Source organism: Martes martes (assembly GCF_963455335.1).
Source record: "Martes martes genome assembly, chromosome: 14".
NCBI classification, from domain to species: Eukaryota; Metazoa; Chordata; class Mammalia; order Carnivora; family Mustelidae; genus Martes; species Martes martes.
This window is the reverse complement of record NC_137902.1, coordinates 49,772,560-49,797,605: the sequence shown is the minus strand read 5'-3', so window position 1 is coordinate 49,797,605 and position 25,046 is coordinate 49,772,560. Positions and strand designations below refer to the sequence as shown.

At 43.2% G+C, this 25,046-nt stretch overlaps 1 protein-coding gene across 5 annotated transcripts in view; it reads right to left on the bottom strand.

The window, feature by feature from the left end:
- KCNMA1 (potassium calcium-activated channel subfamily M alpha 1) overlaps positions 1-25,046 on the bottom strand; it is a gene marked incomplete at both ends in the record, with an annotated part of 724,384 nt that overhangs the window by 142,148 nt on the left and 557,190 nt on the right. For all 5 annotated transcript variants that reach the window (XM_080822610.1, XM_080822608.1, XM_080822611.1 and 2 more), the window contains 2 exons: positions 2,665-2,733; positions 15,231-15,340. In XM_080822610.1, coding sequence (XP_080678736.1) covers positions 2,665-2,733; positions 15,231-15,340 — 179 coding nt within the window. The remainder of the gene's footprint in view (positions 1-2,664; positions 2,734-15,230; positions 15,341-25,046) is intronic.

The following is a 25,046-nucleotide window of genomic DNA, read 5'->3' as shown; positions in this document are numbered from 1 at the left end:
CTCCTGCAAAGAAGTTAGTGCGTTATCCAAAAGAATCAACAAACTGAATGAGAAAAGCAATATGCTACTTTCAATTTTTATGTGCTTTCATTGGAGAGGGGTTAAATATATATATATGTATATATACACATATATATATGTATATTAGACAAGGGAATGAGATTATATGTATGTGTACACATATATATAATCTCTATCTTCGTGAATTCTCGGCAAATGGTCAGTCCTGTGGTTAGCAGTGAAGATAGCGGGTGGGGGTTGGGAGAGAGGTTAACGAAGAGCGCATACCGCTTTCGGCTTCTGCAAAACGACAAGAAAAGAATTTAAAATCAAACAATTTGATAATAAATTGACTGACACCAGAAGGAAAGAAGGAACAAAACCTTTGTTTCAAATTACTTGAAGGATGCATGTGAAAACAAGGTTTTTCAGCAGAGCATGGAAAAACAGCGTCATGGGGTAAAACAACAGAGGAGAGAGTTGAACACAGGCCGGGGGCAGAGGGGTGGAGAGGAGAGGCTGGGTTCTCTGAATTCTAACACCCAGCCACTTGGAAAGTGGGAGAGGGAAGGAAATGGGGAATTCTTCACTGAAGAAAAAAAATCAAAATTCTTATCTCAGGAAGGGTCAAAAGCTCAATTCTTTTTAGCATGGCTATTGTGTTCGAGAAGTTCGGTGTTTTCTCAGAGGCATGATCCACATTCCCTCCAACACACCTTTTTCCACAAGAACCAATGTGCTTCCACACTGAGACCAAGCGACATGAGGGGGTTAACGTTGGCAACGGCACACAGAAAGCCAAAAACAAAGCCAAAAAGTTCTTTTTGCTCTTTTCTGAAAGGAAAAAAAAAAAGCTAAAAATCTATATCTATAAATATGGCTTTGTTGAAAACATCTCAGATTTGTGAGGTAATTGGAGGGCCCATCAAAGAAAAGACTTTGTCTTCAGGGAAAGCTCCTAGTTAATTTTCTTAGAATAGTGACATCAGATTCACACTGAACCATTAACAGGCTTTCTCCTCTCCCTCCTTGGGACCAAAAGGTGGCAGGTGGGAGACGACTGGTCAAGGTTCAGGGGACACACTCCTGCCATGAAATTATACCAGGAGGGTCAAGAGGCACCTTCAGCATTAAGCGCCACCCACACCATGACACTTTTCTGAGAGATGCACAGAAGTGATAAAGAGAGAAGACTGAGTTACACAGATTTTCTGATGTGGCAACATGAAAAATGTCATTTGCAAAAACCTAGGACACCTGTTTCCCCCTCTGCAGGCACCGGTGACTACCAGCCACCATGTGGGAAAGCAGTAATTCCAGAAACCCCCACTTTACCTGTTGAACAGCCAAGAGCCAGGACTCTGGCTCCCAATTTCTTGCACATAATATTCTTCACTTTGCCAACACAAAGAAGAAAACCGTATCTATACATCATTACTAACTGCTATGGCCATGTTTAACACGTGACCACCAAATCTACCATTTCTACTTGCTCTTGGTTGATATGGAGTTTCCAAAGAGCTTAGCCTTTGATCAGATTGACTTGGTGGGCAATTGATCTGGTGGTTAAGGTAACAGGGAACATTGGATTGACTTGCTTACAATCCAGTGTTTTGGGGTTTTGTTTGGTTTTTGTTTTGTTTTGTTTTTCAGAAACACAGACTGTATGTCTGGAAGTCTGGCTTTATTGAGTTATTCATCCCGATAATGAAAACTCCTTAGATGGTGAGAGCAGGCACCTTTGAGTCTTGCCTTGCACTCAACACATTAAGGCACACGTGAGAGGGGATCTGCATTCTACACTTGGGCAGCCACAGGAAGACTTATAGCTAGGAACAAACCCGGAGGTCGTCTTAGAGCACAAAAGCCCACGCACTTCTCAATGAGCTCTTTCTTCCAAACCCATTGATAAAAATGGGGAAGCAAAAACCTCATCTCTGTTTTATCCGTAATGCATACAGTCCTGCTTCAAGACATCAACACAGTCCCCTGTTAATGGGGTTCTTCCTTCTTCCACCGTGAGTTCATATATTGACTGGGCTGTTATCTATTTCAACCAGACCCAGTCCCTCATCAGTCTGATATGCACATAATTAAGTGCAAAATAAATAAATAAAGAGGGCTCCTGCCTGTGATCCCTGCTCTCCTGGCTAATTTACATGAAGCCGATATTCCGCCACCTAGATTTCGGCTGCACCGGGAAAAGCCCATATGGTACACAATAGGCTGCTTGTAATTTGGCTATCAAGAGAGCTGGTGCGTCCCATCACGGCCCTGCCACATCCCTGCTGTGAAGGGGGCCAGAATCCACCTGCTTCGTGCTCATGGCAGTAAACGGGGTTTGAGGACAGGCCCTGTCCCTGGTTTTGTGCAGAGAGGGTAAAAAGGGTCAGCTGGCCCGATCAGGTGGAGATCTGGATGCCTCATCGCTTTCCTCTGGAGAAACATTTTCCGAATGCCCAGTGGGCTTGGGATGCCAGGGGGGTCTGCGATAGAGGTGATGGTATCTGGTTGGGCATGCCCTGAGATGTATCAAAGATGTGTCACATCAGGGCCCCAAGCACATCAATAACACATAGGAAAGAAGCGGGTGGACAGAGCGCTCCGAGAGCACTCTCACCGGCTCGTGCATGTCAGCCGGCCGCTGGGCTGTGGCAAACTTACCGGCTCTCTCGGTTGGCGGACTTGTACTCAATGGCTATCATTAGGAGCTTGAGCTTCACAAAACACAGCCTGCAATGAGATGGAGAAACCTCCCCGTCAGTGCTTCTGAACGGCCAGAGCCACATAACAAACACGATTACGACCTCTCCATCGCCTGATGCACTCATTATCCCAGGGACCCTCATTCCACAGTCACTGTGCCAAAGGGAGGGGGTGGGAGCGACACCTCCCCATCCTCCCCATTAAACCTGATTTCTCGCAAGTGATAAGGCGCTGAATGTTCAAAGTGCAAATTGCACTCGGGTCTGGATGTCTAGACACAGACCCCAAGCAGGGATTTGTGCCTGGGGATTTATGCTGGGCCAGATTCATTAGTTACTCGGTCGGGTAGTAAAATGTTAACTGCAGGGGGAGGGAGGTATTTGGAGCAGCTGGACCTGTTATTTGGATTCCATTTCGGTCTTTTGTACAAATGGCTCATATTGTTGTTCCGAGCAGACCCCTGTGTGCTCAGAATGATGGTAATAATCCTTAGCCTCCATGTAACTGCCCAGCACATGACTGTGGGCACCGGCACTCCTGGCCTCTTCCTCCTCTGCCCGGGGCTCTCATCCGGGGCTCTCGCCCTCAGCCCAGCCTGTTCTGAAGCTGGCTTGTTCCTGCCTCCATGCCTTCATGGAGATGATCCCTACACCCCAAGTGCTTTCTCTTCTCCTGACCCATCCCCCAAACCCCCATCAAATCCAGCCTTCTGTGCAACTCATCTGCAGACCCCCTCACCCCTGGCTTTCCATTCCCAGAACCCATCCAGCGCCCTTGTCTGTCACAACCTCCTTCAGCCCTTCCTCAGCTGCATACTGGCCGTGGCTGTTCCGCATGGCAGTCTGTGCCTGAAAGCCATCTCCTCTACCAGTGTGGCTTCCTTAAGAGTTTGGGGCTTATGCGGAATTCCCCATCATGCTGCACAGGGAACCACAGACACAAAGAAGCTCAATAAACGCATGATTTCCACTCACTGGGGTTCTAAGAAAATAACAAAAGGGCCAGTGAAGTATTCATGCACAAAGATGTTCAAAGTAGTAATATTTATGCAAAGTAAAAAAAAAAAAAAAAGGCAACCTAAATGTCCAATAATAAAGCAATGGTTAAGTAAAGTATGGTACAATATAGTTTGAGCATTCAAAATGACTTTTTGAAGAATATTCAAAGTCTAAGATTAACAAATAATATTATACAGCTACAAACATGTAAATAATGTGATATAATTCAGTGAAAATGTATATTTATATACTCACAGAAATAAAAGCACACAGATAAAAGGATTACATTATATATGAAAAGTTTCTATAATGAGCATATGTCTTAAGGACTTTTTGGATAATGAAACATTGGCTGACTGACAGGTTGAGAAGTGAGTTGGTTACTGAGTTGCAGCACTATAAAGGGGAGGTTGCATGGGGTCACAAGGCGGGGCCATTCCTGGTGCTCTCATTTAATCCCCACAATATCCCCGAGAGGGAGAGATGGCCCCTGTTACTCTAACTTCTACAGCTATCCCTATATTACAGGTGATGAACCTGAGGCTCAGAAAGCCCATATAATTTGTCCAAGGTCCCCAACTAGTATCCGGTAGGATATACATCTTTAACTCCAGGGAAACCTATTTTGTACTGGGAAAGATAGATAATAAGCAAATATACAACTGAATAAATGATAAATTTCCAGATGAGAAAAAGCACGATGCAGAAAACAAAACAACCTAAGAGGACAAACAGTAACTGGGAAGACCCATAAATATGGAAAACAAATGATGGTTGCCATAGGAGAGGGTTGTAAGGGAATGGGCAACATGGGTGAAGGGGAATGGGAGGTCCAGGCTTCTAGGTATGGTCTGAATGAGGCCAGGGATGAAAGGCACCGCATGGGGAGTACACCCAATGGTATTGTCACAGCGATGTGTGATGATAGATGGAAGCTCCACCTGTGGTGAACATAACAGAATTGTCCAATCGTTATGTTGTACACCTGAAACTAATGTAGCACTGTGTCAACTCTACTCCAATTAAACAACAACAAACCCAACCAAACAAAACAGTGACTGGGAAAGGGTGTTCTCTGCAGGTGTCAAGAGGGATCATCCTGAGAACGTAAACTAGAGCACAGAGCACAGGAGGTGAGGAGAAGAGGCAGGCAATTAAAGGATCTGGTGGAAAAAAATCTTTCCAGGGAGTGGAAGCAGCGAGTGCAAGGGTCCTGAGGCAGGAAGGAACTCAGGGTGTCTGAAGATCAGCAACAAGGGCTACTAGACTGCAGCCGAGTGAGGAAAGTCACAAGGGACAGTGATTAGGGCAGGGAGCTAGGTAGGAGCAAGTTTGTAAAGACCGCTGGCCACAGCAACAAGTCTGCCAGTCTGTGGTTTACTCTAAGTGAAATGGGAGGCCTTTAGCTGGTTGCAAATAGAAAAGCAATGAGGTTGGTGAAGGCCTCATACTCTCTAGTGGAAATAAGACCAATTGCTCATCTCTACATAAGAGGTCACAGTCTCCCGTATTGCTTTCAACAGACAGTCAGATTTCAAAGACCACTTCATCTAGGCATATTTGGGCTCTCCTGGTGATTTGCAGGTTTGCTGATTCCTGCCAGCGGACTCTAATGACCTGGGCTTTGTGCTGATTATGCAGTTTGCTGAAACACCAACTCAAGTATCCAACTACAGCTGGAAAAATGCTCTTCTTAATTTATGTTCCATAAAGCACTGCTAACACGCACCCTTTATGGGGCTGTTACTCCTGGAGCTTAAATTGTTTAAAATATTAGATGGCTTATGCAATATTTGTTGAACCAATTTACCAGATTAGGTAACCACGTTCTAATGTAAATAGCAACTAAATGCCAAAATCTCAAGGACAAGGCCCATCTTAATTTAGCAGAGATCATGAAGAGCCCAATACGCTGATATCCCATGAGAGACTGGCCACCCTGATTTGGGACTCTATGGTTCAAAGGATCACGGATCTTAATCGCTTTTAATGACCCGATCTTGTTGGTAGAAGCAAAAATGTAGTCCACAGTAATGGTGCATTATGTCTTTCTAGGCACTATGACGCCATTTACCAACTCAATATAAAAAGAAAGGAGCTTTCTAATGCAGGAAAGTCAATAAAATCTACACAGCCTTGTGCACATTCCTTAGCCTAGCATGGTGGACCAGGAGATCTGAGTCCTCTTTCATAACTTCCAAATCCATATCTGAGATGATTCCACACGGCTTTATAGACGCCTCTTTTTAAGAAGCTCTTTGACCCAAACCTAACCTTTACTCACTGGCCAAAGGGATGGAGAGGACAAAGTGATGTCCACAAAATGATTATATGCAAACAGCGCCACCCCATGGATTATGAGATTCAGGCCCTTCAAGACTAGTTGGGGCTGCCCTTCTCAGAGGTGACAGAATGAGGTCCAATGAGGGGCAACTTGCTCCAGGTCAAATGGCCTTTGGGAAGAAAGGCCTAAAGTGGAAATCAAGTCTCAATGCGGTGTGCTACACAAATGCTTCTTATAAGAACAAAGCAACTGAGGTGGTGGCCAGAGGACCAGCATGGTGTCTCGGTCAGCATAGACTTTTTGAAAACCCAGAATTAGATATTAATAGGTGATCTCATATAAAAACTAGCCTTTCAGCTTTCCTTGATAAATCATAAATGGCCACACTGCAGACACTTCTGTCTGGCTAAAAGGGACTGGAGCTTTGAAGCACCGACCCCCTCTGGAAGGGACACAAGCTCTTCAATATGCTACAGTCCCCAGCACTCCCCAATTATCCTGCCTCTTCAGTCTTCACTCTTTGTGGCTCACTCCTGCCCCCTAGAGGCACCTAAGTTTTTAATCCCTGCTGTAACAAGTACCTTCTCCATGTCCACAAAACACGAATCTTGCACTATGTCTCCGCTCTGCTAAAAAAAAATCACAGTTTTCTGCTAGATCCTGCCACAGAGAGTTAGCCAATGTCCAGGGATCTGGGCTTAAGGCTGAAGCACAGGTGCCAGGAGGTAAGAACAGACCAAGGCCAGTGAACAGGGCACGGGTGTGTGGTGCGATAATCACTTGTTTAGTCACCTCTCTGCCCTCCAGTTGAGCTCCTTCGCAGCAAGATGCATGCTTACTTCCCCGGCATTTTGCAAAGTGCAAAGAGTAAGCATTCAATGCATGCTGATTAAATAAATGTATGAATGAATGGAGGGCAGAATCTCCTGACTTGCTGGGAGCCCACATTAAGAGATAAAGTAATCAACTAGGAAACTCTAAGCAGAGAAGGTTTGGGAGTTGAGCATCGAATCATGCAACAAGATGCCTCTTAACTTGTCCATGAGAAGCAGAGAGATTGGAAAAGAAGGATGTCAAAAGAAGTAATAGCGGTGATACGTTCTGAGAATCTAACATTTGCCTCAAATCAATATGCCAAAGTGTAAATATAATTCTAAGATCCAGACAGCACTTTGTCCTTGAGACTCTCCACAGCTCCTGCTGCAAGGGGTTTACTCCCCAGAATACGTCTTCAGACTACTCAGATTTGATGTCCCGAGATGAAATATTTACTTGTATCATCAACACCATTGTTTTTGGTAAAGCAAAATGGGCTTTGCTCATCTAGTTCTTAGAGTCCTTCTTAGGGCTTTACTCAGTGTCTGCACATGTAACGGGCTGGAGCGGAGTAGGAAAGGGGCTCAGGGCGAGGGAGGGCATAAAAAAAAACCAAGAAAGCCTTTGCAGTGTGCTAAACAGTTACAGCAATTTAATTCTTGGTTTCTAAAATAAAATGTCCCAATATGTCCAAAGCAGGAAGTCGTTGCTGGTTGTGAAAATAATTACAGAGGAACAGAAATGACTTTTCCCAGAAAAAAAATGTCACTTGTCACAAAAAGGTCTTAAACCAGCAATCTGCAATAAAACTGTTGTAATAACAAGTTAGATTGCTTTCTTGATAATTATTAAGTAGAGGCCTACCAAATTTGACAATGACATTATATAATGCCTATTTTTTTTTTTTTTTTTTTTACTGCAAGCATCATCTGTTAACTACAGTAGTTTCAACCCAGATGTTCCTGAACAAAGGCTCTTAAGAATTAGAGGCCAACTGTTTCTACCTACCTAGAGGGACATAAATTGTTCTTGCCATTAAATCAGCCCCCTTGACTAGAAAGATTGCTTGCTGATGTGAATTAAGCAGAGAAACCCTTTGTAGAGCCTGCGCCTTTGAATGTGTTCGAGAAGGGTACGCAAAGACGTTGTTTGGGGCTGTTGAAGATGTGTCACCCAGGAGTGATGACAGGAAGAGAGAAGAGGTGCCCGCATGGTACCCTCCAAACTCAGTTCCCCTCCCCAAAGGGTGGGGCCCTCTTCAGTTATCCAGAGGGACCCTGGCAATGTCAGGCTGAAGCACATCATCAGAACAGATGCCCCATGTAAATGCTGCACATTGGGAAACCAGATCTTTAGCATCTAGGGGCTAGAAGGAAAAAGTCACATTTAGGAGCTTTGATTTAAAATGATAGGCTCTTGAAATGGAAACATCTAGTTAAAGGAAATTTGAACCAGCAGGATTTATAAGACTCGGAGCAAGAAAAAAGAAAGTGATTTAAAATGCTTGTGGGGATGTTGTTTGGACTGCGTTTCCCATTAGTTCTGATAGAGGTGGGTGGGGAAGGCTTCAGCACAGCCCTGCCCTCAAACACACACACGCTCAAAGTATCTCCACTAGCACACCTGAGACACTTGAATTTAGAAATAATTATATTCTTTGATATGGACAATTGATATTTGCCTAAAATATGAATAAATGCATTTTAGAAAGCTTTGCTATTATTAGTAGTCGGAAACAAAATGTAAACTGTGTGTGTGTTATGTGTACCAAACATCAAGTCAAGCCCCTAGCATCCCATTTCCAACCAGACTGCCTCCTTGACACTCCTGCAGAGAATTCTACACATGCCACTGTCTCTATAGTCTTTGGTTACAAGTCTTAACAGACTTGAGGGTCATTTGTTCATTCCCTAAGATGTAGGAAGATTACTGGTCATCTCTAGGTCCCTGTAGTAGAAAATAGTCATAATCATAATATTGTACTCCCATCTGTGTTCATATATGTTGTCTTAATTACAGTAACCATCCCCCCCCCAGTAATTGGAAGAATAGGGCCAGTTTTTTGAGGAGAAAAAAAAAATTTTTTTTTGAGGAGAAATATTTTTTAAAGACAAGACTTGAGCCCCTCCACATATACTCATAAAATGCTCATTTCTGCAGACTGGCTAGATAAATCCATTACATAATAATCAGGTTTGCCAGCTTCTCTCCTCTCTGTGTTCAGATCCAGAAGTCTTTCTCTAAAATCTAATGGTTTTGTAGAATTCAAGTGAAACTAGCTGTAGTTTTCATTGTACAGGAGACCCGGCTTTCTCTAGGCGATCTTAGATTCTCCTCCAGGGGCTTCACTGGAAAGATCTGTCCATGCAAAACAACACAGCATGAAAGCCTGATTTTCTTCTTCGTTAGGGGTCCTGTATGCAGCTGGATGAGGGGACAGAGAATCCCCCTCTAACCCCCAGATGGTCTTAAACCAGCGCAGAAGCATCCTTGCACCTGGACTGAGGGCAGGACTCCTGCCGTTTGGCACAGCAAAGATCTGACCGGAGGCCCCCAGGTTACCCAGGCATTAAATACTCCACATGGACTCTGAATTTTAACCGCTCCATCAGCCGCAGGGGGACAGAGACAGACACACTGTATTTTAAATACATCTTTTGTCCTAATCCCCTCTTAGCTGTAAAACCTGATACAATTAAGGTTTTATTTTTGCAAGTGATGAATGATTGACTAATACCCTCAGTGTGAGGTTCAGGCCCTGGTAAGTGGTGTTCTTGCAGCAAACTAGACTCAGAACCTGTGGTTTCCTCCTGCTCCTCCACCCCCACCACTCTCTTTTCCCCTCTGCCCTCACTTTCTTATCTGGAGGAAGTGGGGATACAGCCTCACATTTACAGTTCTTATGATAAAAACACTATTGCTGTTTCCCCCTGAAAACATCACATGTCCAAAAGAAAAAAAAAAAAAAAATCCATTTGTCTCCTTCTCCCATCCAAAGGAGAAATCAGTTTGCTCTCATTGGAAAATCTCAGAGACCTGGGTGTGGCTCCCAGTTTCCTGACTGCCCACTACTGAGAATTCCTTCTTCCCTCTTTATTTCCTCTCTGAATCCAATCTCCTTAAAAGGCACAGCTCAAGTGTCATCTCTTCCAGGAAGCCTCTCCTATCACCCCCAGTCTATAGGAAGCTCTCTCTCCCCCTGTAGCTCTCAGCCTCTGTCCTCTAGTATGTGCACCCATCAAACATTTATCCCTCAAGCACTTATGGGTGCTTAGTTCCCCCTGAGGATGGGTATCATTTTGCTTAGCCAGAGTGCAAACTGTCCGAAGGCAGCCACTGCAGGGAAACACAGTTCTTTCTTTGTCATTATAAGTATCATTATTAATCTTTTAATGTGTATGTACTTTATTAGATCTAATTACAGGTTTCTCTAGATGGTGCCATGCCTGGCACAATGACAGAGATATCCTAAGTTCATTACGTATCTAGTTGATTGGCAGGACTTTTCTAAAGGGTAAGAATAAATATAACCTGAAATGTCACAATGTGTCCCTTTCTTTCTTATTACTTCCATTGTCTTGGATGGGGCAGTATAGATGGTGGGAAGAAGAGAGGTGGGAAAAGGAAAAAGGATATTAGCTAGTATTGAGAGATAAGTAATATGTCTATTTCAAGTCCAAAGTCAGGCAGCTGGTCACAATTAAAGGAAGGAGGTATGCAGAAATCAAATATCTGGTCCCAAATGACACATCCACCAAGTGGCTGAAATGCAGGTTTGAGCCTGGGCCTTTGCAATTCCATGGGTCATACTCGGTGACATTAAGGAGCATCCTACTATGGGACCCATGCAAAAACAAGACCCTTCAGTGGTAACCATGCCCTCATAGCCCAGCTCCTCTCTTCCTACAGGCTTGGCATTGGCCCCTTGCACCTTCCACAGTCACTTGTTTCCCTGGGGATAGTGGGGAGTGGGAGGGAAAGTGAGCAGGTGTTTTTCTCATGTTCGGAAACCTTCTCTTCAGATCCCAAAGCTCCTCTGCCTTGATCATACTATCACACAAACCCTGGGCAAGCCAGCTATGCGACATGAAGGGGAGATGCTCAGAAGTTGCTGGCTCTTAAAAGGAACATCCTAAGGGCATCCTGGGAAAGGTCCAGGACATGCCCACCATGGTCGCCAACAAGATCAAGCAGGATCTTCGAGGAATGCGTTCTGACTTGTACTGGTTTCCCCTGGGCTTCTTGGCACTTGGCACTGATCTGTTCGCTCCAGCTTCAAGTGGCTTTCAGTATTACAGGGCTCAGTACCCCAATGCCTTCATCCTATACTGATTTGGATTAGGCATGGGAAGAGGGCAGAGCCGTCAGTGGTCTGCCTGGTGTGGCCACGTGCAGACTCATCCCACCTCCCTGGACGTTGTAAAACACCCCATGTGAATATCGGATGATGGCAAGCTCGTGACATGTGGCCTGCCTCTAATTCTACAATTTGGCTAAAATCGGAGAGAAACATTCCATTGACTGAGCCCAAAGTGGGGAATGAGGGGAGATTACTCCAGCCCCTGGTGTGGAGGGATGAGGTGAGTGGTGGTGGTGGCAGGAGGTCGGGGTGGGGGGGGGGCAGTCATCAGACTTTGGATCAGAATCACCTGTCTTGCTTGTAAAAAGTACAAACTGGGGGAAGGACTTCCCCCAGACATTGAAATCTAGAGCTGAAGCCTAGAAATCTCTCCATTTAGTAAGCTCCCCAGGAGATTCTTAATTAGGTGGCTTTCATCCAGCAGCTACCCCAAACTGTTCTCAATTACACAGACCCAGCATCAGAACCCTGGCTCCATTGCTTGGGTGCTAGGTGGCTTTGGAGGGGCACCCACATCCTCTGAGTTTCAGTGTCCCCATCAGGATAAGCCAGGAACAATGATATTAACATAAACCACAAGATCATTGTGAAGATAAAATGAGAAAATATAAATGAAATATTTAGAAATAATACTGCATTTTGTCTAAATGAGTGACTGGTTTTGGAACAAAGCTGCATCTTCTGCTGATACAGACAGTGAAGCCAAAAGACTGGTGCAGAGAAGTCCAAGGATACGGCTGGTATGGGTCCCACCTGGCCAGGAGAGAACAGCCTTGAAATCTGTAAAAATCTGTAAAAAGCTTGCCTGGTGGGGGGCCTTCTGTCCTTCCTGCCTTTTCCCCCCCATTCTGTTCTCTGGGGAAATGCTTTCAAAATCCATTCATGGATCCTGTTCCCTTATCTCTTCATGAAACGGCTCTCCTGTGGCCCCTAGGTGGCTCAGTCCATTAAATGTCCAGCTCTTAGTTTCAGCTCAGGTCATCTCAGGCTCCTGAGATTGAGCTCCCCGCTGGGTGAGAAGCTGCTTAAGATTCTCTCTCTCCCTTTCCCTCTGCCCCTTCCCACCCCAGTTGCATATTCTCTCTCTCTCTCAAATAAATAGAAAAATGAAATCTTTAAAAAAGGCCGGGGGGTGGGCAGGGAAGGCTCTCCCAGCTTCTGAGAAAACTCCAGGCTTTCCTACTCAGTGATTCCACACTGCAAGGGAGCGTTCTGCCGGCCCAGGGGAAGAGCAAATTTATTTCTTTTCATGCTTTAAGATGTTATTGGCTGCATATTGTTTTAATGCGGCACATAATTACAGAAACTGCTCTGAAAATCTGTATATTTTATCTGTGCTTTATTGTACCCAGAATATTCCCCAATTCTTTTTTCTTCTACATGAACCAGCTTAAAATATATTTTGGAGTCCTTTTTGTCATCTTGAAATTGAATAGCCAATTCTTACTGTAATGAAAATACTTACGCACCAGCCTGGTGATATACAGCACTACAGTCTAATTACGGCTGTGCTTTAATTAACCTGAATTGAAGAGTGTTATCATTAAACTGCTGGTAACTTTGAGTTATGGCTTTTCTTTAATTTAAAGTAGAAAACACAGATAATTAAGCCTCCAGATAATCAAATGCTTGAGGAGAGCGTCAATGTTTTGGGATGTTCCTAAATCTCATTAAATGTCCTTTCTTTATTGATCATCCCTACCTCTGCTGTATCATTGTGCTGAACGAATAATAGCACTAAGTTGAACACATTCTCACTCACATCAGAAGTTTGGGCTTTTTTTTTTTTTTTCATTCCAGAAGCCGTGCTGAACAAATATGAAATTCTCGGACAACAAGGTGTGTCTGAAAGATACTCTCCTCTTCACATGTTCTAAACGGGAAAATCAATCAAAACCGGCAGCCACTGGGGTCCAGCTCTTGAGCTGGCTCAGAAGGGCAAGGAAGTCTCACACCACCTAGGGTGTCAGAGTCAGCAAACTCGCGGGTCTACGGGGCCAGGCCTGTGATATCAATGCCCCCGGTTTAAGGCATCAGAGATGGGAGGACCCACACTTAACCCTTCCTTCTAACAAACTGGAGGCAGTCAGCAGCCGGTGGAAATGCAAGTCCTGTGTTGGCTCCTCAGATACTCAAGAGATGCCAGACATCTCATTTTTATGTGAAACACCTCTATTTTGAAATATTGGCAACTCACTTGAAGACTGGAAACACTGTGTGGGGCAAATCTGCGAGTCCGATGTACCTTGTAGGATCCCAGTTACAGCCTCCAGGGGGAGTGGTTCCAGCCTTCCAGGTTAATACTCAAAAAATGAACTGACTTGGTTCCCAGGAGCAGAATAAGAGAAGCAGTGGGAATGGAGGCTTCCAAGGAAGCACTCATGGTAGACATACACACCTGGCAAGCCAGGGAAAATCAACAGCCAAGGGGCACATCTTTACACCCTCCCCTGCTAATGCCCCTGCACCATAGGACCCCTCTGGGCATTGGCCCATTTGCAGGGTGCTCAGACCACCCCTACATCATATAGGAAGCCTCAGGGGTTTGGTTTGGTTTTTTTTTTTTTTTTTTTTTTTTTTTTTTTAATAGAACCAGCTTCTATAAAAAGTCCTGAATTCTCCCGGGCTTTCTATCCCAGGTAGGCCAAATTCCAAGGCGGAGAAAATCCCCTGGGACAGCCTCAATGTTCCAGGACCCAATGCCTATGAACAGTTAACTTCTTTCTGTGGCAGAAAGAGAAATAGCTCTAAAAGAAAGGAGCACATGGGAGTTACAATAGGGCATCCATTTTCAGAAAATAACTCCTTCTGAATCAATTACCTATTCACTTTTCCAGTCCATTTAGCGTTTAAACTTTCGCTTAGAGACAGGGTGAGAAATTTCAGTAAACAGCCAGACCATTTTGGATTGCTTAGGGTCTGGGCCCAGAGACAGATAGAGTACACCTGCTGTGTTCTCTGACAGGAGTCTCCAGGCAAACACCAAGATCCCAGGCGCTCTGTCCCCTCTCCGCTGTGCACAGAGCACAAAGCTCTAAGACAGAGGAGCCACGGGCCCCCAGGACTACAGCCTTCAGACCTTCCTTTCCAGAAGATGGGTTTTGTTTGTAGGCATCCAGACAGCTCAAGGGAACAGCTTTTCTTCCTCAGACCAGTGGGTTCCCAGATTCCCCTTTCTTCCCAGTCTTTATCGGTGAGACTGAGGTTATCAAGTTTTTTGCTGAAGTGTCAGTGGATCGGGCTTGATGTTTCAGCATTCCCAGGGAGTCTGTGTTTTCACAGGGGACAAAGCCCCTGTTTGACTTCCACCCAACATCTGAGATTCTAAGTGGGAAATCTGAGGCATCATCACGATGGAAGTTTCTCGGGTCCTGGAACCCTTAGAACTCTTGAGGCCATATCCCTTAGATGGTCACCCAGTTTACTTGGAGAAGCCATGGCAGGCTGGGGCTGCCTCTTGCTCAAACCCCTCCCCCCCGAGCCAACAGAAGGAGAAGCTAAGCCCTCTCGTTGTCAAAACATGCCGGTTGTCCATATTGGGGGCTAAATTACTAAGGGCTATCTCAAGGTTCCCTTCCACATATTTGGTCCCACATTTCCACCGCAGATCATGAACGTGCTTCAAATAATGGCTTCTCTGATAGCTCTACTATCTGATTTGACTGAAAAATATTAAAATTCATTTCTTCAAGTGGCTAGCAAGATTTGTTTTCATCCTGGTAAAATCAGAGACATAGGTTCCTAGCACCCTTCATAATTGTGTCCTACGTGGCAGAAGCCAAATTCAAGACATGCAGGAAAACTGTAGTGCACAATTTAATGCAAATGATGGATCTAAGCATAAGGTTCTCAGAGCCACAGGAAAAAGCAGGGCCAGTGAAATCCCCAAGGCAGGGACCACATACTGACCCACCTTCCTGCTCACCACATAAGAAGGAGCACACAGGATACCCTTGGTAGTTGTTGAGTACCCTGACCGTGTTGGGCAGAGATGAGGTGTCTTTCCTGCAAGGGCCACCTTAAACATCCCTGAGGGCCAAAGAGCACGTGGTGAATGTTCACTTACTCACAAACGGTAGGGAAGGACAGACCCACGAAGGCACTGGAGAGATATTCTGTGTACATTTCATTTGAGACTCCTTCCAAGTAATATTTCTGCCACGTGTCTTCCTCAATCTAGGAAAGAAGAACACAGGAGGTTTAAGGTATGACAGTACACCATAAAAGGGAAACCAGAGTTTACCATTTGGCCAATGAATGAATGCCCTAGTTATGGGATGGCAACAATCTTCAGCAACCAGGAACACAACCACACCATCTACAGCAAGCTTGCTATGACCCTAAGCTCATAGAAAGGAAGGACATGTCCTCTAAAGCACCATTCTTTTCTAACCTGTATGATTCCCAAGGGTGTGGAGGCAAAGGCTCTCACCCACAATACTGGTCGGCAGGTAAATTGATACAACTTTTCTAGAGAGCAATTTTGCAACTGTTAACAAAAAATTGTAAAGTACATGTTCCTTGACACAACAATTTCATTTCAAGTATTCATAGCAAAGAAACAGACACATGTACGAGGACATTTACATGTACGAGGACATTTGTAGAACATCCTTTTAATGAGAAATTGGAAATAACCACAAATGGTACATTTTTCAATGGAATGCAAAGAAACAATTAAAAATTATGGTGAAAATGTGTATCTGTTCATATAGAAATGATACAAAAAGACATGTTACTAAATATTGTTGATAGTCTGACCCTACTAAAAAAAAAAAAAATCCCTATAATTATCTGAATGCTTGTAAAGCCAAAGAAAAACTAGAAAACTTTATGCCAAAACACTAACCATTTTTATCTGAGTGGTAGAATGACACTTTTCTCTAGAGATTTCTGTTATCTGAAGACTTTTACAATGAGTGTGTGTGTGCGCGCACGTGTGCGTGTGTGTGTGTGTGTGTGTGTGTATAAAACAATAAAACAATACGTATATTTCTACTTTGGGGAAAAAGATTTTTCCAACCACACCCTGAATATCACAAAAAGTAAAATGTAGTTTCAGAGAGGTCTTAACTCCAGATTTCATTAAAATGTGTGGGGTTTTTTCATTTTTTCTAATTAATCAATCTCAAAAGGTTTTCCCAACAACCCTCTTCATGCTAAGCACTTCTGGAAGGATTTTACATTGGAATTGATCTTTAAAAACTATAAAGTGAAGAACAACAAGAATGCTGAGTCTCTCTGGGAGCTCAGGGAGCTCAGGATTCCCAAGGCAGGCTGGCTGTGTGGTCCCTGGGAGTCTGCAGCCTCCCACGTACACCTCTACTGTGTACATAAGGGGGGGAGATGAGAGCTCTCCAGCCAACAGGAAGTGACTTTTTACAACATCTTGTGCTGATGTTGAATTAAAACTCTTCTTGCCTATGGCCCAATAGTCAGTTCACTAGGGAAATGCAACGCTGGAAGTTGAAAGAGACTTGGAAACAGTGGGAAATGAACACTGACCATGTACTTGGTGGCATTCTGGAATACAAAGAAGGCAGGAATCAGCTAGAAATAAATTGAATGCTCCCTGCTTCTACGCTATTTGTCTGCTTTGAGCAAGTCTGGATGATTAGAGTATGTGGGTTAACCTCATTAGTTTGAGCTGCTTCTAACCTACTCCCACACATTAGACATTAGCTATGCAATGCTGCTGGGTATGGGTTGTTTATCTACAAATTGGTCTTCCCCAGAGTGGGGTCCTTAAAAAAAAGGCACTCAACCATTTCTACTGCTAAACTGTATGATTTTAAAAATTAACTGGAATGTGTTTAACTAAGCATAAACTTTTTAATTTCCCTGAATCCTAAGAGTTCAACTTTTTTTTTTCAAATAAAAGATATTTCTGACTTTATAAGCAAAGGTCATTAATTCTAACTAATTTGAAGACAGCTTAGTCTGCATTAGTAAATAAACTGAAATACAGAATATTTGGGGCATTATAGTATCATAATTTGCTTTATTGGTAAATAGGATACTTATGTGAGGACTTGCCAATTATAAATCCTCATGATAGAACTTTATGGGAAAATAGTATTTTTGAAATGGAATAATTCAGCCTAATCTTTCAGCAGAGACATTCCCTTTTATAATGTGCTATTTGTGTTGCTAATTTTACAGTTGATTTTCAAAAACAATGAAAATAATTACTTTTATCTCAATTATTGTTGACTGTTGGTTGTATTCCTCAGTTAATATATTTTTAACATGGGTCTTTTACTTATGGTCAGTATTTTCATGCCTATGTGTCCTAACGGAACTACTCTTTTGACCAAATTTTATTGTAGGTTAATCATTAAACATTTTTACTAAGTAGAAACAAAGATTTGCAGGATAACAATATTATTCATGTTTGTTTTGAACATGGCAAATATTCATTAACTCGTTCAGCAAATATGTATCAAGCATATCCAGTATCTCAGGTCCTATTCTAGGTGCTGATTAAATCTTACTTAAACTGGTATTTATTTTCCTATATTTTTCTCTCTGCTGGAAGAAGCACCAGATATGTCTAGCTACGGTATATCTGACCAGATATACCTGACTTTTATTGATTTTTTTCCCATATTTTTTTCCTACAGGTTTTGTCTTTGTGGCTGATCTAGAACGCCTAAGGAACTCAATGTCAAAATAACTGGAAATATATACAGAACTTTCCTGGAAAGAAAAACGTCTCTTCTACATCCATATGTGGATTCTCAAATGTCATCTATAATGTTAGATACAGTAGTACTGAACAGATCCCTCAAATACTGATTGGTTTCAGATCATTGTTATAAACTTTTAAGTTGCCACATCTTTTTTTTAAAGGATTTTTTTTATCTAATTGAGAAAGAGAGAGAGCACGAACGCACAAATGCGGGGAGGGACAGGAAGAGGGAGAAGCGGACTCCTCGCTGAGAGGAGAGCCCCACATGGGGCTGAATCCCAGGAACCCGAGATCATGACCTGAGCCAATGTCAGATGCTTAACCAACTGAACCACCCAGGTGCCCCAAGATTCCCACATATTTAACACTGTTTTCCATACAGGTAAGTCAACATGCTTTTGAGGTTTCTGATAAAGGTGTTATGCATACATATACACACACACTTAAAAATGGTTAAAATGCTAAATTTTATGTTATATGCATTTTACCACAATTAAAAAAAATAAACCCACATCTATAATTATAAGAACAGAAGAGTCAGTAATTATAATTAATACTAAGACTTCTTAATCTATAAGGGCAAGAATGACAAGTTGGGACAGATCAACGACAAGAATAGGCCAGTGACATCAGGAGAACCAGGGGATGAGCCCCAGCCTGTGACATGGACACCGTGCACACCATGGGCTCAGACAGCCAAGCTTCATCATTATCCCAAAGCAAGGCTCAAACTACCTATCACTTCTTACCAAGGTTTACCTTTCTAAGTCTCAAACATGGCCTCTTTAACTTAACTTTGAAAAAGCAAGCATGAAAGTACATATTCCTTTTTCCTTTGTCAGCAGTAATGAAATGCATGCTTTTTTTTTTTTTTTTAAGTGGGCTCCAAGCAAGCCCCAATGTGGGGCTTGAACCCAGGACCCTGAGATTGAAACCTGAGTTGAAATCAAGAGTCAGGCCCTTAACCCACTAAGCCATGCAGGCACCCATGAAATGCATTCTCAAGAACAGAAAAAAAACGTAAAATGTGTTGAGTTGAAAACATCTGTACTTCACACGAGTGAAAAACGCAGTGAAGGAAGGATCTAGAAAGGGTGGGACAGGTTATTTTCATTATGATTTCCCTTTTACAGAGGATAATACTGAGGCACAGACAGGTTAAGTTCATGTTCCTAACCACCCACCTTGTCATCTCTTGCTAGAGATTACGGGGTAAATATATAAGGAATGAGCGGGGCTAGGATTTTGGGGGGCAGGGTAGATTTGCTGCACATAAGTACTAAGAGGGGAAGCCTGGAATCAAAGCTCACCAAGGTCTCAAAATCTTAAACCCTGGGGCCTAATACCTTCTGAGAGGTCGATGAGGAATAACACTAATTTTGAGCTGCGCTGAGAGTGTGGGCGTAGCATCGCGGCATACGGAACCATCCCAGCCTACAACTTCTTTCCACACTATTCTCCAGATTTGTGTTGTGCAGGTATTTTTAACTGTAATGTAATGTACACACTTCCCAGCAGAAAAATGAAGGAATGGGACCAAAAATGACTTAAGGAAAGGTGCCAAAATTAATTTGCCAGCCATTCAGTAATCAGTCAAAGGCAAAGCATTTCCCGAGGCAGCGATCTCTCCTCTGGCTGTCACATCAAACTCCAGCTGTTTTAGAAGAGCAGAGATGAGCAGGTGATGTGCTGTGGCTCTTATTCATCAAATACTCACAGAACCTTCAGCGAGAAAGGAAATTGAGCCATTGGGCTGGCTCGTCTACATTTCTCGCCGGTTTATTTATGTTCTCTTCATTATCTAATTTTTCAACTGGTCTAATCCAACCCCCACCCCCCAAGTAAATGGTTGTACACGGATTCATGGGCGGCCAGCTCTAGCATCAAAGAGTACCTTCCAGCTGGAAACAGGAGCTTTGGCTCCAAAGGAAGTAACACCTACTTGATCCTAGATTCTGCATGTGTTACTAATGGTGGGTCGGTAATGACACCTTTTATTTTTTATGCTTTTTCTGATTAGAGTGAAACTGTGTTTCTCTAATGCTAACAGCCCAGTGAATGTGAAAAATCAGCCATCCTGGCTGGGGTAGGCTACAACCATGGCACTTTCTGTTTCCAGCAAAGAAAAGACTCTGAATAACTGTGGTGATTCCAGTCAAAGAATTTTGCTAACATCGATCCCCACATCTGGAGTCGTGTAAATAATTCCAGAGATTATCATATGCCAATCCTTATTTAATTGAAAATGAGTACACTGTTTTTACCTAAATATATTTCTATAATGTACCTCAGAAATAATGGATTAAAAGGAAATGATAACAACCAATGATCATGAGGTTAATCGCTGTAATAAGAAGAGGTAAGCCGTTGGGGTACCTGGGCGGCAGTCGGCCAAGCACCCAGCTCTTCATTTCGGCTCAGGTTGTGATGTCATGATTCTTGAAATCAAGCCCCTTGATGAGCTCTGCGCTCAATGGGGAGTCCGCTTGAGATTCTCTCCTTCTCCCTTCCCCCCGCCCCATACTCCCCTGCCCCACTCTCACATGCATGTGCGTCTTCTCTTTCTCTCGCAAATGAATAAACAAATCTTAAAAAAAGACGAAGAGTTGAGTCATGACATACGCACTAACATTGCCCAGTGCTGGTAGTAGGAGACTCATGCATTAGTAGGTATTTGTTGCTTTATTACTTTTTATAATCTATCCAAATTCTACGTTAATCTTTTTCCTCTAAGGGATATACAATTTTAAATCATAAAGCTGCTTTAATAAGAACTAACCAGTCACATCTGAACAAACATCTGTACATAGAAATTACATAATACGTTGTCACTGTCCTTTAGGATGTCCTAGTCTGCAACAGAGTGCAGTGACATAAACTGACAGATGTGCCTTAGATCCCATAAAAACATATTTATTCCTGCAAAAAAAAAAAAAAAAAGAAAGAAAATGCCCACAGGAAGTGTCAAGCCCTTGACTACAATAACAAACACGGGATCAGCATTTATAGTCTCAAGGCTGATGAGTGGGTGGTCATTAAAACGTGTGGAGTCATTTATCCCCATTCCTCAAGAGCACGCTCTGTCACTGAGGAAAATCTGATTTAATGTTGCATCTAATCATTTCTTGCTGGAAAGAACAATGTTAAGGACAGTTGAGTGTTAAAGAGCTTTTATCATTGGGCTTTCCGGATTCTTTCTTTCCTCATTTCCTCTCTGTTCCAATCTTAACACGCTTGCCCCAGTTTTTATCAACGGGCCCATGGCTATCTCTTTCTCGCCCTCCCTTTCTCAACATTCTTCAGTATAATGACAAATCCTGAAATTGACTCATGGAATTAAAAAACAAAACATTCGCGTCTTGCTAACTTAGGTAGGTTCCCACAGGTGCCAGAACAGAGAATGCCTCGCTGCACAGCTTTCTGGGCGTGGAGCAAACTGGTGATAAAGTTGAAACCAAAGGAGAGAAGCAGAGGAGAAAGGGAATGAACGGAAATTTGCACCTTCTCAGAATGTGTTTCTTCTCTGGGACAAATTGCACTTCAACGCTGTACTTCTTGGACATGGAGTCAGGTCGGCTGCCGTTCTGAGAGCAGCCCTAGATTTCAGGGCCTCCATAACGACCTGACATTCCACAATTATGGCTTATTTCAGATTGCATTCTCCAGAATGTGCGAACAGGACGAAAGGATTTCAGACTCGTCCAAAGGCTTCAGGACAATGTCAATTAAAACAAATTATTTGGGATTTGACGGAATGCCAGAGAACTGGTTGCTTCAGCACTGAACGAATAAATAAACAACTCCAAAGATTAATTTTGGGTGGACGTGAGCCAAATCTCTTCGTCCCAGACTAGTGGGCTGCAGACTATCAAAAAAGATTTCCTCCATCAGGCATTATGAGAAAAAAAAAATTAGCCCACATGTGGTATTCTGAGAGAGATTAACAGACCACACCACATGCAAAAGTGTAAGAATATATGGCATTTCCCCCTCTGTGTTATTACCCCCAACCCAGATTATTCTGAAGACACAAAGAGTGCTAGAGGGACCAGAGCTAAAGGAAAGGCGAGTGTAAAGAACATGAGAAAAGCATTATTATTTAGAAATGATTTAAGAAAGCATTGCTTATGAGGCTGGAAATTGGTATTTTCTTTCAATACCTAAAAGGCTTCTCTACTCTTTCCCTGTTTTTTTCTCTAGTATAGAAAGATGCTTAAGAGATGTCAGACCTGGTTGAAGGCTGGCCTATTCACTCTCTGTCCGAATAGGACTTGGGTTTTGCAATCTTGCTAATGGTTAAGAACATCCTCATTTGTGCTTCCAATAATAAGGTTCTTAAAATATCACTAAAAGGATTCTAATCTGGGTAGAGCATGCAGAAAGTAAATGTTCTCAGGCAGACGCCTGCTGAGGAACCCTCTGAAGGATGGTTCGGCCCCCCGCACGCAGGATTAACCAAGACAGAGCTTCTCAAGCCATGGGAGGTAGGGGGCCTGCGTTTTTGTTTTCATTTCTAATATCCACTGTTTTTGCAGACTCAAAACTACAAAATCTAACAAAAACAAATTCTAAAAAGAGAGAGAGAGAGAAAGACAAGGCATGCAAAGTATAAGTCCAAAATTTTTCTCATTTGATTCCACCAATATAAAAATAATCTATCAAATTGCCCTCAAAGTTCCTAAGAAGTTACTCCCATATTCTGTACTTTGTTCCTCGTGGAAGATTAGCCAGTAGTTCACAGCACCCATCCACTGACCCAGCCACAGACAGAGAGTGCTGGCCTCAGTCTATCTTAAAAGACCTAACTTCCCACAATTTCCCACAAGCTTCAGCAAAGTAGAAGTATCCTCAACTAAGATTTCCCACGTGAGCTCATCAGAACTTATTTTTTTTTAAAGGTTTTATTTATTTATTTGACAGAGAGAGAGATCACAAGTAGGCAGAGAGGCAGGCAGAGACAGAGAGGGGGAAGCAGGCTCTCTGCTGAGCAGAGAGCCCGATGTGGGCCTCGATCCCAGGACTCTGGGATCATGACCTGATCTGAAGGCAGAGGCTTTATTTAACCACTGAGCCACCCAGGCGCCCCTCATCAGAACTTATTAACAGATGTTATATCTTGAACATACAGAGTGGAGACAGGGTCCCCCATGAAAAGGTAGGTTATTTTGAGAGCAGTAAATTCTATCTGAATCTTCAGTGCCTAGAATAGTGCACGGTACACAGCAGTAGCTCAATAATATTTGAATGGATGAAAAAACATTGAGAAGAATTGGATATAAAAAACCAACCTGGGAAAAACAAAAAACAAGAAACAAAAAACAACCTGGGAATTCTTTTGAGTGCAATGGCTAGGATCTTAACATGTTAATAGGAGTTGTAAATCTGTGTGTGTGTGTGTGTATGTGTGTGTGTGTGTGTATGGCGGGGGTGGGGTGGGGGAGACGTGGTATTTAGTCACACAACCCTTTATTTCAAGGAGCAGTTCACAGAGCTAGGCAATGCTAATCTAGAAACTTTCCCCATGATTTCCTGTCACTTTGTTTCCCTTGATCCTTCTGTCAGAAATGTGTATCTCCATAATATCTCTCCATTTTTCAGCTGTCAAATCTAACTCTTTCGATAAAGTTTTCATCGGATGCCCCCTCACTGGTGAGGCTTTTCCTCATTTCCCCAGCTTCATGTGCTCCTCCTCGCCTTATTGGGAAACCACACTGAGCCCACCTCTAGGGGGTTCGGAAGGGCTAACTGAGGTGATCAGTATAGAAAGACGGGAACACCACCCGGCCCAGAGCACGCACTCGCCTGTGTTAACTACCATCAGCTACCACCGTAGTATTGAAGTTCGCTGATATTCCATGAGAGCTTCAGCCCAGTGGGGTTTTGAAACATGAGCCCCTCCCCTAAGCCCTCGACTTTGTCTGGTCCTGAAAAAGCAACAAAATACCTTCTAAGGTGCCTATATAAGAGGTGTTTAATTTATATTTGTTGAACTGAACTAAGCAAGAGAAAACTAGAGAAAGAGACACAGAGAAGCAAGCCATTTCCCCAGGCATCGAACCACAAGTAAGCACTGAAAACGTCGCAGCGTTCAATGTTGCACTATGGAATGAACCAATTCTTGCCTCCAAATGCTGAAAAATCCTGTGTTCTTAGGTTCTAATAGGGAGCAGGTAGAATTGGGTCATTTTTCAACTTCCCAGGAAACTTCTTACTAGGAGCGATATTTTTCTGGAAAATTTTGTCATCACAGAACATCTTGGGCTACTTAACAAGTGATTTATGGTTTTCTAAGTTTTTTTTTTTTTTTAAGATTATTTATTTATTTATTTGACAGACAGAGGTCACAAGTAGGCAGAGAGGCAGGCAGAGAGGGGGGTGGGGGAAGCAGGCTCCCCGCTGAGCAGAGAGCCCGATGTGGGGCTCGATCCCAGGACCCTGAGATCATGACCTGAGCTGAAGGCAGAGGCTTAACCCACTGAGCCACCCAGGCGCCCCAGTTTTCTAAATTCTAAATCCAATAACTTGGAGGCTTAAATTCGACAGAAGGAATTCTCAAGCACTGGTACACTGCCACCCATCTAACTGAAGTCCTTCCTCCTATAAGCTTCGAATCCCACTGCCATGCCTGAGGAGGGCAGCCTCCTTTTCACCCTTGTCTCATGACTCCACTCTCTTCCCCATGGGACTTAGCCTTCTGTCTTCTCCTTGTCTTCACTTTTTTGGCTTGCAGTGTAGAGTTAAACAACAATCCAACAGGACGTAGACTGAGCCCAGCAAAGGCTACATCTGGCAATTCCATTACTCACGAATTCTAAAATGGAGGCAAAAACAACGGTGGGTTCGTTGGTTGTTTAGTTATCTATTTATTTATTTCTGGATGAATAGGAAGGGAGTTAGAAAAGAAAAGCATTCAATTCATCACAGGAACTATGAGCTCGCTTTTGAAGAGACCAACCATTAGAGCGTTGCCTCTGCCCTTGCAGGATCCTCAATGTTCTAGATAGTTCAGTGAGAATCCACTGCAGTCATTCCTGCGGTCACTCGGGATAATTTCTCACCAGTGGGCACTTCGGAGGTTTACTTAGGAAAAGTATTCTGAGGGGCTCTCTGCTCAGCGGGGAGTCTGCTTCCCCCTCTCTCTGTCTCTGCCTGCTTCTCTGCCTACTGCCTACTTGTGATCCCTGTCTGTCA